Here is a 14,952-nt window from a genome sequence, read left to right as displayed (position 1 = left end):
CAGGGCCCAGAATTTGGTGGGACACCCCTGACCCAAGCACAGCTACTTTTTTTTTATAACAACATGAACCCTGATCTGGGGTGAAACACACACACAGCGAAAGATAGCAGATCTATCTATACAAGCTCACATGGGGTTGTGTTGTGAGGTTGTTGTGTAGATCAGTGTTTCTCAAACTTTCAAATTTCAAGGTCTCCCCTTAACTCTGACAGGTTCCATTTGTACACTGTCAGAGTTACAGACTTGTATGGGTCAATTTAGACCCCCTTAAGGAACCCACAGAGTCCCTGGAATCCACTTTGAGAACCACTGATGTAGATGATTTTTTTTCGGCAGATGTGGGGAGTAGAAAAAAAGGAGCTATTATTGAGCCCTGGGGGACCCCCGGTCGACTAAGTATAGAGTCCTGACGTCACAGATTATTTCCCCCAGAGAAATTCCCCATAGAGAGATCTTCGATCGCGTCATTATAAGAACTGTACTGTGTTCCAAAAATAAAGGAATCACCCAGGAGATTGTGTCAGGAGGTGTGCTACTCACAGTGTCGTTTATGATATTGCGTTACATTTGACAACGTCTGTGTTCGTTTTATTTATTTGGAGAACATTTGTACCTTCTCACCGCCTGTTGATGCTTCAGATCTATGAATATTTTGGAGCGTTGCCTGCTGCTCCTACATCTGACAGAGTGTGTTTATCTGTACGAATGAGTGGGTGCTGTGGCACCCTAGGGTGCCAAGATGCCAGTCCAGGGCTGCCGCAGAATAATCTGATAACATTTGGAATTCATCAATATCACTACATCAATATCACTTCACTATGCTTAGTAAAACAGACCTGATTTGCACTGTACTTGATGAGTTCTTTTTCCATCTACGGCCAACTCTCTTCACCAAAAATAGCCGATCTACAAGCTCACAACGCGTCGAGCTTGAGACTCCGATAAGGTTTAAGCTTTAAGTGGTTAATTGTGGTACAGGATGTTCCCTGCAGTTTGAAGCTGAATTGTGAACGTATTTATTTTTGTGGGGAAGACGTGCTACAGGACGTGCTGTGGGCAATGGAGTGGAGGATGGTTGCTATTCATCACACACGCACGCACGCACGCACGCACGCACACACACACACACACACACACACACACACGCACACACACACACACACACACACACACACACACGCACACGCACGACTGTCCACTTAATTCCTCCTTGTTTGTCAGGATGCTCTCTCAAGGCTACCTGCCTCAGCAGCACAGGGCTTAAAGCCCGGTTTGTACTTTGTGGTACGACAGTGTCCCGCACCGTACAACCGTAGGGTAGACTACAGCTACAGCTTCAGCACAGCGGCAGCATTCATCTCACCAGGGCTACATTTTAAAGGGAATATAGGCAACTTTAAGACTATTAAAAATATATGTATATGCATTTTTTTAGCAGTCATTTCCCTTCATCAGTAACTATATTATTGTGCTGGGGTGTTTCCTTGCAGAAAGACACATCCCCTGGCTGTATTTCTGTTCTGTTCTGTTCCACTCTTTCTTTTCTATTACATGTCAACAGAAACAGTGGAGGGACGTTTTTTTGTCAGGGGGAGCTCAGCCAGAGCTCTTAATTGCACTTAGGTAATTGATTGGGCCATAAAAGTGTCAAGTCCTTGTTAGTGTTTCTCTCTAATTGATGAAAGCATCAAAGACAACTACCTGTTTGATGCCTGTCATAGAGGGGAGGGGGAGGCAGGAATGTTTATGTGTACACACAAGCTTGCCTATTTTTCCTTTAAAGGACAACAAAATAAAAGAAGAGCAGGGACACCAAACACAACCACCCCAGTTGTGTTAGTTACATCACTGGTTCCAGGGGGGGACCCCAGCTGAGCGGGTACAAATGGAACCTAATGGACCCTTGCAGTTCTGCAACTCTGAGAGTGTACAAACAGAACCAAATGGATAATTTGTGACTCTAAATGGATTTGGTTCCATTTGCACACACTCCAGAGATACTGTATGGGGATCTGTGTGGCTTAATGCATACCAAATGTGTATTTCCTTGAAACCACACAGATTGGATAAAATAACAATGTATTCATGACACAAAGGTTATGAAATGGAGCTGCAATAATAATACTAATACGCTCCGGGTCCATTGGGGGCCATGGTGCTTCATCACTAAGCAACAGCAAAACAACAACAAACAAGAAGTCACAAATTAAACTCCCGGACAATAAAAACCTGAGAGCGATAGGACGACAGCCACACACACCCACACGCACACACGGATAATATTCTGTGATCCAAGGTTTTTATTGTGGTGCTGTCGAGCCCGATATATGTCCAACAAAGAACTGACACGGCCAGGAGCATAAATGTGAGTGAAGTTGTTTTAGAAAGACAAAAAGCTAAGCAAAGCAAGTGCAAGACAAGAAACCGCATTGACCTGCTACGGGTCTGTGTGTGTGGTGTATGCGTGCGCGCGTGTGTGTGTCCTGTGTCAAACTGTCCATTTTTCTTCTCTGCACTGAAAATCCTGAAATCTTTGCACATCTCTCTGCTAACACATGAGACGTTGTTGTTGTTGTTGTCGATGAAGGAAACAAATCAGTTTCCATTCTACCTTTGATTCTGGTTTAGAGAAAGCCTTCATGAGCAAAGTCATTAAATATCAGCCGCTCCTCCAAACCATCACAGAGCAGCCCTTGGCAGCCTTGGACATGTTGCTTGTAAGAGGCTTCCAACAATTTGGGATGCAAAAAAATAAGACAAAAAATAAAATAAGAAGAAAAAGAAAAAAAGGCAGCTAAACAGCTTGCAAAATTCGGTGAAATCTCTTCTACTAGGCCTATCTGTAGCCGCCAAACATGGCGAATATCGCTGCTACTTGTACCCTTGAAGGGTGTGTGGGGTAATGGATATTTGTCAAATTCCTGAGACAATTATTTGAAGGCCGGGTCATCGGTCAAATTATTGGCTCAGGAATGCCAATAATTCTCCATGAATTCAATGCTTCACGGGGTGCGTAATTGATAGAAAATAGGGACATTTTGGGGTGAACTACTCCTTTAAGATGTTGGCTTTCTATAACACTCGGGTGACTGAAATAAAAAAACTACCACTCTGACTGCATTTATAGGTCAAATTGACAGGTAAATTCTCTCCCTTTTTGCACAGGAGAGCAACACCCTCCTCCCCTGCTGCCAGCGGGGGTTCTATTGTCTGTTGTTCTATTGACAATAGAACCCCCGCTGGCAGCAGGGGGAGGAGGTGTTGCTCTCCTGGCCAAAAAAATAATAATTTACCTGTCAATTTGACCTATAAATGCAGTCAGAGTGGTATAAATGTATATTATTTCATACTTAGGAAATGTTTCAGAAGGGGAAAAAAACGAGAACATATTTAGGAAAAGTCATGGAAGGGGAAATGAGACCTTCACGGGGAGAGTTATTGCACTTTGCAATCTCAAAATCGGCCAAAATGACCTGTTAGTCACCCATGTGTTAACCACTAGCCTAAAGGGGAATAAAGGGTCATCGGGCGGAAGCTCTGGGCCACTACTGCTACACTCACCCCCCTTTCGACCTCACGCGGGTAACGCCCGGGATTCCCAACCCCCGTCTACCATGTTTGAAAGTCAACACCAGGTAAACAGGTGCAAACAGGCACTGTTTTCGCGCTGTTTTCACATTGACACTACATATCCCATGGTGCTTAGCAGGCCGAAATGCATTTCCTCATTCACGGTGATCACGTGATCTAGTCTCCAGCACTGTTCTCCCCTCCCTCGAACACTTTCCATTGTAGAACAGCGTTAGCTAGCCAAGCTAGAGCCGAGGGAGAGAAAAAAAGGGTCACGTTTTTTCTAAAGTTTATATCTGCGCCCAGCAATCACGGTGCCGTTCGCGCGCACATCGGACACGCACGCGCGCCGGTAAGTTGAATGGATTTAATATCGCCGTCCAATGTGTTAAAATAAATTCATCTTGCCTGTTGCTAAGGTATGGCAACATGACAAGTGTCTTGCACGCGCGCCTTTGCGCGCGTGCAAGACACTTGTCATGCTGCCATACCTTAGCTTTTGCTGAACTGACACCACTGGTTCAGGTCATCAGGCAAGAGGCTCAGGTGCCGCTGCGGCTACACGGCGTGCGTAGAGCGAGTGCGTGTAGAAGGGTACAAAGGTCTCGCTGTAACCAAAGGAGCGTTAGGGTTAGGAGGTTACTTGTAGAAGGGTGAAAAGGTCTTACTGTACCCAAAGGAGGCGGACTTCCACTTGCGGCAGGGAAAGGCTCTCCTGCTGCATGCTGCGGCCGACACCAGGCTCCCAGGGTTCTCCGGATGCGTGACTTCCATGGGCAGGGATGCATGTCTCCTGAAACGCCATGGGAATCACAGTCAGTCACAACAGGTTTACAGGTCAAAAAGAAAGTGGGCGAAATTGGAGTTTTTTTGTTTCGTTTTTTCATGCAGACCTGTGCCATAGTTTTTACTTAGTAAAAGTATCAATACAGCAATGTAGTTCAGTGTACTGGAGTAAAAGGACAATAGTATGTCGGCATCAAGATATACTTAAAGTACCAAGTGTGAAAGTACTCATTAGGGCTGAAGTTGGTATGTTTTGCAATAATAATCAAAATCTACAAAGTAACTACTAACTAAAGTTTTCAAATAATTGTAGTGGAGTAAAAGTACAATATCTTCCTCTAAGATGTTGTGGAGTAGAAGTGAAAATACAGAATATTGGTTATACTTCAGTGAAGTACAAAATAAACGACTTTCAAAAATGTTTCTATTGATTACTCACGCCATGGAGAATGACTTAAAAAATATTTGTTGGTTTTGTCACATTCCTAAGAAAAAAAAAGAAAAAAGTAAATTTACCCCCATCCGGAATCAAAGGGGGGTACATTTATCAAATTATTGTCTTAGGAATGTGACAAAAACTAAAAGTATTATTGAACTCATGTCTCCATGGCGGTGGGGGTGAACTACTCCTTCAAGTACAGTAGTACTCAAGTAAATGTGCACAGTAACTTTAACCCACTGAGTGAGAGCAGAAGGGGACAGAGATAGAAACAGGTTAAATTAAACAAAAAAGATACTGTATACGGATGATGGAAAGTGATATTCGGTCAGATTGCTGCTTGGCCATATTTGTTTGCTCTGATGAGACAAGACAAAGAGACAAAGAGGCTTAAGGCCGGTATGTTTACTGCCAATAGAAACTAATTATACTGTTAAACTGGAAGTCTCCAACTTCTCCATGTTTCAAGAGATGGCTCAACGAGATGCTCTCCATCACTTTGTTGGAAAGAATCCGTCATGGCGGACAGAATACACAAGTTAAGTTCCAAAAGAATGTGGATGCCATTCCTGGCATTGCTTGCAATAGTTGAGCATATGATCTGGCTGCTATGGTGCAACCATCTATCACTGTCTTGCATTGTTGTGTAGTATTTGACACCAAAATAAATAAATACAAATAAAATGTAAAAAGAAAACAAAAAAAAAAGATATGTACGGATAATGTGTGTGTTTAGAACTTCTACTTTTGAATAGCCAACGTTAAAATAACAAATTACACAGATTCTTTCCCGGTTTTAAATGGGTTAACTGAGAGTGATACACAGGGGCGTCACAAGGAGGGGAAAGGAATGGGAGTGTGGGACTAGGTTACTAGGGCCCAAGGTGGAGGGGCCTTCATTATTGTATACTTTAGCTATTGAAAAATAGCAGATATACAAGCTTTTTGAAAAGTCTTGAAAAAGTGTGCAAATCTTTGAATACATGTGTTTTTTAATTCAAAGTTTGCTTCTGGGGGGTCTCTGGAACTAAATATTTTGAGATGGAGTTCCGTGGGCCAAATGCATATTATTTTGGGGGTCCTTCACATGAAAATTTTTGAGAATCACTGACATAAAAACGTGTTTTTCAAAGAACCTTAGAAGGATTTAGAAGACACTTATAGAATCGGGTCAAAATCGGCTAAAAAATAGCAGATCTACAAGCTCCCAGCGCCGTGCCGTGAGCTTGTAGATCTGCTATTTTTTAATAGTTAAAGCATAAAATAATAATACGCAATAATGCGTCCCGGGTTAAATGGGTTAACAGAGTGTACAAATGGATCCAAATGGACTCGTAAGTGTCCACTGGGACCCACCGCGGTCCCCAGAACTGGCTGCCCACGACCATGTCAAGATGGCAGCTCACAACGCGCATCGAGACACGCCGTGAGCTGGTATATCAGCTATTTTCTCTGTTCATCATTACAAAGGAACTTCAGGGAGGCCACGAAGGCTATGGGCATTGTTGGCCCTCAGTTTGGCCTTGTGCCCATCAAAGAAATGACATGCCCTGAGGCCAGTGGCCTTAACGCCCCAGCTGACTGCACCACTTTCTCATCTTTCTCTTTCCTGTCAATATGTAGACACCAGTTGTCTCTTTCTTGTCATGTAGCCACCAGAGTCTTTTGTTGAGAACTTGAGATCCTGAATACTTAACTCCCCCGAGTCCCTCCTCATCTTTAAACCAATCAGTGACTTTGATTGGTGGCAGGGCTGAGCATGGAACAGATTGTAAATGCGATCATTTATTTATATCACTGCAGATGGTTTACAACATCCAATTTAAAATCCTCCCTAACCGTTAAATTCAATTAATTATTTCAATGCACTAAAATCTTATTTAATTTGATGGCCTTCCTGCCCCTGGTATTTGGCCTTTGTGCCCTCAACAAAATGGACAACACCAAAGGCCAAGTGCCTCTTGCCCCTAAAATGACGAAATTCCAGGCCTGCAACACACTGTGAGCTGGTATATTCGTCATTACAACGACAGTACATATCGTTGTTTGTCGGGTGGAAACCTTGTATCTCCAAGTTTCAAATGTGTAAGTTCTTTCGCAAAGTAAAGCCCTGCTTCATCATACAAGGCCGTCGCACAAAAGTAGTGAAAACAGCCGATGTACAAGCACACACCGCGAGGCGTTGTGTGCTTGTAGATCGGCTGTTTTCACTAGTTTGAATCATTTTTAAAAGTGAAATGCAAAACGTTTTGGACATACAAGGTTTTCACCCGACAACGACGATATATTGGTAGAAACCGAAGTGGTTTTCTTCCTTCAGATGCTTTATATAATTACTGATTTGGCTATTATAATACGTACAGTATAATAGGCAACTTGTTACTGGGGAAAGTAATAGGCCTAATATTATCGTAACATATTTCTTAGTAAAGAGTTATTGCCCAACTGTATTTTATGGGAATAAGGTTGACGGTATCAGTTCCACTCTTCATTAAACTCTTTCATGACGGGGACCTTGCCACGTTTAATTCATATTTCATAGCAGAGGCCTACAGTAAATTACTGTACTTTATTCTTCTTCTGAGTCATCATACCAAAGCCTGATTTTCAAAGGCCAATGTATGGGGTTTAAAGTCATTACATTCACTTTTCAGCATGCCAACTGAAGAATATCAAATCACATCATACGCCCATATACCCCAAATATTTCATACTAGCCGCCCCCGTTGTGATGTATTCTTTAACGAGACGAGCGTATCAAGGTTGGTGTGTAATGCTGTATTGCTGTTTAATTTATAAGAGATTTAACACTTTTTATTACTTCTCCCCAAAAGTACCGCAGCTGCGGAGCTCTTATTATTCATACAATTTCCACACGTTCCAACGTTGTAATACTGGAGCAACACAATAATACACACTGCGACCAAATACGTTAATAATTTAGAAGATGTATAAAGCTCATCACAGCATGCAGGCAGTGGTATAAAAATTACTCAATGGTTTTACTTACGTAAAAGTATCAATACTGCAATGTAATACTCAGTTACAGTAGTAGAAGTCCGGTAATCAAAATGTACTTGATAAAGGTACAAAAGTATTGGGATCAAATACGCATTGTGAGCTTGTAGATCGTCAATTTATCAATTTATTATTATTTTCAAATTGCCGAAATGTGTATATGGCTGAAGTGAAAAACTTATGTTTTGTAATAATATTCAAGATCTTCAAAGTAAGTAAAGTTGACCAAAAGATTGTAATGGCGTAAAAGTATAATATTTGCCTCATGAGATGTAGCTGAATAGAAGTACTGAACATTGGAAATACTCCCAGCAAAGTAAAAATAAATACCTCAAAATTGTATCTACCTTGTAATTGTTCATAAGTAAGTAAGTAGTATTTGAGTAAATGTACACCACTGCATGCAGACTACTCATAATATTTAAGATGAAGTCTAGCATCTTCACTTAAAATTGTATACAATCCAAGCAATTGCCTTTTTTTAAAGACAATAAAAGATACTCAAAATGATGAGCTATAATTTCAAGTGAAACCATTTACACACCCGTAACCGTTTTGGAGAGATCCTTGCAAATAACATGACGACGGGGTCTGGCCATCTGGGTCATATACAGACTTTGGGATGGGGATAACTTCGGAAGTTTGGGATGAACACCGTTTTTAGTTCATGGCAACAGCCAGCTACTGCATAACAGTTAGATTCTTAATACAAATGGTGCGTTAACATAACACCTTTATCTACAGTCATTTACAATGTGCATTAACATTCACACAATCACCCACACATTCACACTTACATTCACAGTTACACTCACACAATGACGGTGGACAAAACTGCTCATCCAGTCTTTGCCCTGCTGTTGCTAGTTACCCAAATGATTACTAATGCTAAAATGTGCACTTTAATAGACTGTTTTGTCCACGCAATTTAAATGTTAAACTGTGAACTTTATTATGTACTGCCGTGTGTAGTGTAGGTACACTGTAATACTTTATTTAAAATAGGTTGAATGCACTGACTGCACATGTATAGGTTAGGTTAAATGCATTGACTGCACAATTCTTAGACTCTAGTTTTTATGTAGCAGCAAGCAACTCTTAGATCTTATTTTCAATATCTGGAATCTAGAGTTGCAATATCTCAACCCTTGACAGCCCATACATCAAATCAGAAAAGTCAGTTCTGATTGTATTAAACAATGTCAAACTCACCAACATGGCAGCTTTCTATCTGCAACGTTTTGGTTTAATAAAACTCCACCATACACACGTTGTGCGCTGTGCAGGTGATTATTTTTCTAACCCTAAGTGCTGGAGTTTGAAAGCGCTGGTTGGAAATCACATCGGTGGAACTGTGCATAATGCAGGAGGCAATTATGCGTTACTGAAAAACGAGCGCTTTCCAAACTCCAACACATAATCACCAGCACGGAAATGTATTGACAGAAAGTAGCTCATAATAACATGTCTGAGGTGGATTTCCGTACAGCTGCAATGTTGGTGAGTTAAACATTTGTTTGATACAATCAGTACAATTTTCTGTTTGGATGTACTGTATGAGCTGTCAAGCGTTTGTTGTTGAAACTCTAGATTCCAGATATTAAAAATAGCATCAAAGAGTTGCTTGCGGCTAGTTTTTTGTATAACTGATGTATTGTTGTGTTTTTGTTTGTTATGTTGGGTTAGTGGATATATAAATATTTTGACCTGACAAGCCTCACTAGCAAACCTAAAAGTATCAAAAAGGAGAGCCAGAAAAAACAATGAGAATGGACAAATGGTACGATAATGACTGTAAGAATCTCAGGAAAAAAACTAAAAACTATCAAAACACAGAGACCCAGACAACCAAAACACACTTCTCCAATATGGGAAACACTGAAACAATACAAGAACACGAGAGATCAACATGTCAGAAACCAACTGCAAGACTCCATACAAACAAACAGTTTCTGGGAAAACTGGAACAGACTCAACTAACCAAAACAGGACGAACTACCCATCCAAAACGGAGACACATGGGTGAACCACTTTTCCAGCCTCTTTGGCCCAATAGAGAAAAACCAAGAGCAAAAACTAATTTGAAACAAATTTGAATTGAATAGTGGATATCAGCATATATCACCATATGGGCATTCCAAGCTATGGGTTTAATATTGATGACATCAGTGATCTCCATATATGGGCAGGTCAGCCTACCTACCTACTCAATGACGGTCAAGGTTCTGCCGGGTTTGATAGTAAATTCTCCCTAGGGTCGAAACAATAACTCTATGTGTTGTTGCCGTACTAGCCTGGAAACCAGAGTCAATGACATAATGTGCAGTAAGGTACAGTCCATACTGTTTGAATGCACAGTACATACATACAGTAAAAACGCTTCCATTGCAAGTTGAAAAGGAGAATAGACCGGCACCGTGCAGGCATATACTGTAGAAGGCAGACAATGACATTGAAACGGTTAAGCCTCAGGTCAGCTCCCTGAGGGACTCCTGGGCTCTCTGCGCTGCTCTCTGCTCAGTGTAAAACTGTCCTCAGAGGCACAGCAGAGCTCCCGGGGAGGCCCTCGTAAATCTCAGCCTGTCAGCTTGTGAGAGAACACCTCGCTTCTTCTTCAAAGTGAACACAAGAAGGGAAAAGGAGGAAGAAATGTCAAGAAAGCAAAAAAAGGAGGAGTGACATAACGTATGTTTGCTGGAACGCACCCTCAGGGCTTTTTGTGTTATCCTTTTAGCATTGATGTATAACTGTACCTGTGTACTTTTAGTAGGTGAAAATGTAAAAAAAAAAAAAAGAAAAGGTGTGAAAATAGACGATATACAAGCAGTCAAAGTTGTGCGCTTGTAGATTGTCTGTTCTAGCTATTCTTTGAAAACCGAATCGTGTGGGATACCGTTTGGAACATGTCCTTATTGTTTTGTGTTTTGTGGGTTGTGTTTGTTTAGCATTTACTCCATCCTGTTGTTGTGACTGACTGACAGTGTGACAGACTTCTTGTTGTTCTAGTCTAGTCTTCTTACTTTTGCCCTATATGTTTTGTCTCTTTCTGTTCTCTCTTCAGACTGCGCCCCGGGCCAGTGTAATAACTGAATGGGGGGAGGATACTTGAATGCATCCTGGAAAACCTTAACCACATTACCCCTGGCCTCACTATTTTGGGCATGTCATGAGGCATACAGTAAATGGTTCTCAATGCGACACATTGTGAACTTGTTTTCCGAAACCTTGTTTGCCCGTTTGACAAAGTATACAGTATCTAGGCCTTAAATGATGAATGTATTACTGTATGTAGGTTCTATGTGTTTAATATAATAGTTCTCAAAGCGTTGTCCACAAACCCACAGGGATCCGTGAAAGAGTGTCCACATTTTGCTGGTCCCAGCAAAATGTGTTAATATTTTCAGGCTTACGTCAGGTTGTATATTTTGGGGATTTTTTTTTGAAAAATCCCATGTTAAAATTGGCTAACAGGAGGCGGGCCGGCCAGCCACAGGTAGACAGACAGATACAGAAATCTCCATATATGGGCACAAAAGGGACACAGACAGACAGGTAGAAATGTCATTTCTTATTGGGGTGCCTAGCACTAGTTACAGAGATACATATCAACTTTGGGGGAGTACCACTGGCTTACTATATACCAGAAGGGTCTATTCTCCATGATTGCAGATGCATCTCATTAGACATCTCGGTCCCATCCTCTTTTACAGTACACTTTAAGACATAATAAGACATAATAAGACAGAATAAAGCCATAATAAGAAATAATGTGTTGGTAATTAGAGCTAATATATTTTATTAGACAGAAACAAAGACAGAATAGTAGAAAGAGCGAATACATTCTCTGGCACCGTCACCTGCCGCGGAACTGCAGCGGCAGACACTAGTTCTACCAGCAGTCGCACTGCATCGCCGGCGATAGGACCAGCAGTCCCGCCAGTAGGACCGGCGGCCGCCGCACGGACCGGCAGGTCCCGTAGCGGTAAACTGCCCGTCCGTGCGGTGGTGGCTGAGACAGAATAGCAGAAAGCGAATACATTATCTGGCACCGGCATCGCTGGTAACTGCCGCGGCAGCCACCTCCGCACGGACGGGCAGTTTACCGCTACGGGACCTGCCGGTCCGTGCGGCGGCCGCCGGTCCTACTGGCGGGACTGCTGGTCCTATCGCCGGCGATGCAGTGCGACTGCTGGTCGAACTAGCGGTCGTGCGGCAGTGTCTGCCGCTGCAGTTCCGCGGCAGGTGACGGTGCCAGAGAATGTATTCGCTCTTTCTACTATTCTGTCTTTGTTTCTGTCTAATAAAATATATTAGCTCTAATTACCAACACATTATTTCTTATTATGGCTTTATTCTGTCTTATTATGTCTTAAAGTGTACTGTAAAAGAGGATGGGACCGACATCTCTCTGTCTCTCTGTTGACTACAGAGGTTCTACAGGAATCATTGTGTAAGAAAACAAAGCAAAGAATCTACTTCCTTAGCCGTTTAAGATCATTTGGCGCTAGTAGACAGATTCTTCTTTTTTTTTCACAGTGTTCTTCAGTACTGTAGTACCACCTGGTAAGTCACAACTGCTGCAACAACTGAACATTTGTACAAAGATAGTTGGACAACCACTTCTGAAGTGGACTACGTATGATAACAGCATTCCAAGGTTGGCAAGAAATATTACCTCTAACAGTAGCCATGTGTTGCGTAGAGAATATAGGTTGCTGCCTTCAGGAAGGAGTTACGGTGTTCCAGCATACAATAAGGTCAGACTAAAAAGGTCCTTTTGTCCATCAGTCGGCTCAATCAGGAGTTTGGCCAGAGGTAGGCTAGGCGATGGACATTGCTCTTGTCTGTATTATCCTTATGTATGCAATCTTGATTTTGTTCCTTTGTGTCAATTGTTTGTATATATCGTCACTGCCGGGCAGAAACCTTGTATCTCCAAGTTTCAAGTTTGTATGTTTTTTTTCGCCAAGTAAAGCCCTGCTTCATCATAAACGGCTGTCGTACAAAAGTAGCGAAAACAGCCGATCTACAAGCACACAATGTTGTGTGCTTGTCGATCTGCTGTTTTCACTAGTTTAGTTAATTTTCAAATGACAAATACAAAACGAACGGTCTTGGACATACAAGGTTTCCATCCGACAACGACGATATGTTGTCGCATACATGGCTGCTGTATCGCAAGACACATCTCAGTGTGAACTGACAATAAAGTACCATATCATATCTTATATCATTCACTCTCCTCTCTCTCTTTCCTCAGCACCGGCCGCCTCTTGACGCTGTGTCATCAAACACATCATCATTCATGGTCCGATGAAACATTTGGTTCTAGCACATCACGGCACAACGCCACATAACCCCCCCGTGTCATTCATAACGCACTGTTATGTGCAGCTGAAGAATGCTCCTGATTTTTCTCTTTTAGATTCTAATTGAATTAACATTTGGCCAATAGCCAGGGTTTCCAGGATGGATTCAATTAAGGACATATTTCCAAGCTGTATATTCCACGTGATTAGATTTTCTCCTCGATTCGTTTTGAAAGAGCATTTACTAGTTTAAATTAAAGATCCCCTCATACCTTACCCTAGCCGGCTCTTATATCTTAACCCCAAACTCTGGGCGAGAGGCCGCTATTAACAGCAATGGATAATGGGATCATGGCTGGTGCCATTTGCTGCTGTTTCGACATAATGAATAATTAATTTACAAAATGCTAATGCCTCTGCTGCTGCGCTGCGAGACGTGAACCATGAATTAGTGTGAATTCTCTTCCAGTCTTCCATTAGCCTGGGATCGCTTTTCGCTTCCAATGTCAGCCTTCTGATCCGGTCGGGAGCCGATGGCGTCCTACGTCATTTTGTAGTCAAAACGGACTACACTTTGGCCGGAACTACCAAACCGGAATCAGTTTTAACCCAAACAATTCCCCGAGCTCAATGACATAATTTGAGTACCTACCCAATAAAACCCTCGATGTGGCGTAGTTTTGCGTATTTTTTAAAACGTTTGTTTGGTATATCCATCTTTTAGTTCAACTGGCAAGAATACACTCCTCTAGCATTTAAATAGGGATTGGGGAAACAAACGGGAAACTAAAACAAAGCGACGCCGCTTCTGCCATCCAGTCTAGGACGCCATCCGGTCTAGACCGGATCAAACGATCTGTTTACTAAACGAGCACCAGGCTTTCCCCCGAGAAAGCCTGGTGACGCGAGGTTAGTCTTCCATTAGTTCAGTGGTTCTCAACCTGTGGGTCGGGACCCCCAGGGGGGTCACCACATTATTTTGGGGGGGTCCCCAGATGATTAACCTAACATGCAACATTGTTTTCTAACTCAACAGTAAACAATTCAACATAAAGTGTACTATATAGAGGGTATCTGTACTTTTCTAAAGAGACAATTTAAAGACTTTTCAATACCTCCGAAATGACAAATTAAACCTTGGCCAAATTGTCCAATATTAGAGGCAGAAATTGTGAAAATAGCAGATCTACATGCTCACAACGCCTCGCAACGCGAGAACCGTGTTATACAAAATGTAATTCCCTCAACTGTTAGTGCTCGTCAGGGTGGGGGGTGGGGTCCCCAGTTAAAATTGTCCAATATTAGAGGCAGAAATTGTGAAAAAAAGCAGATCTACATGCTCACAGCGCCTTGCAACGCGAGAACCGTGTTATACAAAATGTAATTCCTCAACTGTTAGTGCTCGTCAGGGTGGGGGGTGGGGTCCCCAGTTAAAATATGATTATGTTGGGGGTCACAGCCTGGAACCACTACATTAGTTAGTCTGACGGTGGAGCAGCGTCTAACAGCAAGAGAACACAGCGCTCCTCACTCACACATAAACATGCAAAGGAGTACTCTTTATTTTTGCATTACAACAATGTAGAAATACTGGGGTCATGCCTATTCCCCAGGTTCTATGTTCTCCACTTACCCTAGGGTTAGGGTTTAGGGATTAGGTTAGGTAAGACGGGAACATAGAACCTGTACTGTACTGTACTGTAGATACGCTCCTGAAAAACTTCAATAATAAAAGATACAAACATATTGGTATCAAAATACACACCAACAGTAAAAGTACTCGTGCTGTGAATGTCCCATTTGACATTTTTCTTTTCAACATTCGTCAGT

The 14,952-nt window shown here is 42.1% G+C and overlaps 1 protein-coding gene across 4 annotated transcripts in view; it reads right to left on the bottom strand.

Moving 5' to 3' along the window:
- The window catches only part of LOC308291106 (IQ motif and SEC7 domain-containing protein 1-like), a 343,395-nt gene that overhangs the window by 224,367 nt on the left and 104,076 nt on the right, over window positions 1-14,952 (bottom strand). For all 4 annotated transcript variants that reach the window (XM_080733034.1, XM_080733035.1, XM_080733039.1 and 1 more), the window contains exon 3: window positions 4,244-4,363. In XM_080733034.1, coding sequence (XP_080589160.1) covers window positions 4,244-4,363 — 120 coding nt within the window. The remainder of the gene's footprint in view (window positions 1-4,243; window positions 4,364-14,952) is intronic.

The sequence above is a fragment of the Nannobrachium achirus genome (assembly GCF_963921795.1).
Source record: "Nannobrachium achirus genome assembly, chromosome: 9".
Classification (NCBI taxonomy): domain Eukaryota; kingdom Metazoa; phylum Chordata; class Actinopteri; order Myctophiformes; family Myctophidae; genus Nannobrachium; species Nannobrachium achirus.
The sequence above is the reverse complement of the archived record's forward strand: the minus strand, read 5'-3'. Positions and strand labels throughout refer to the sequence as shown.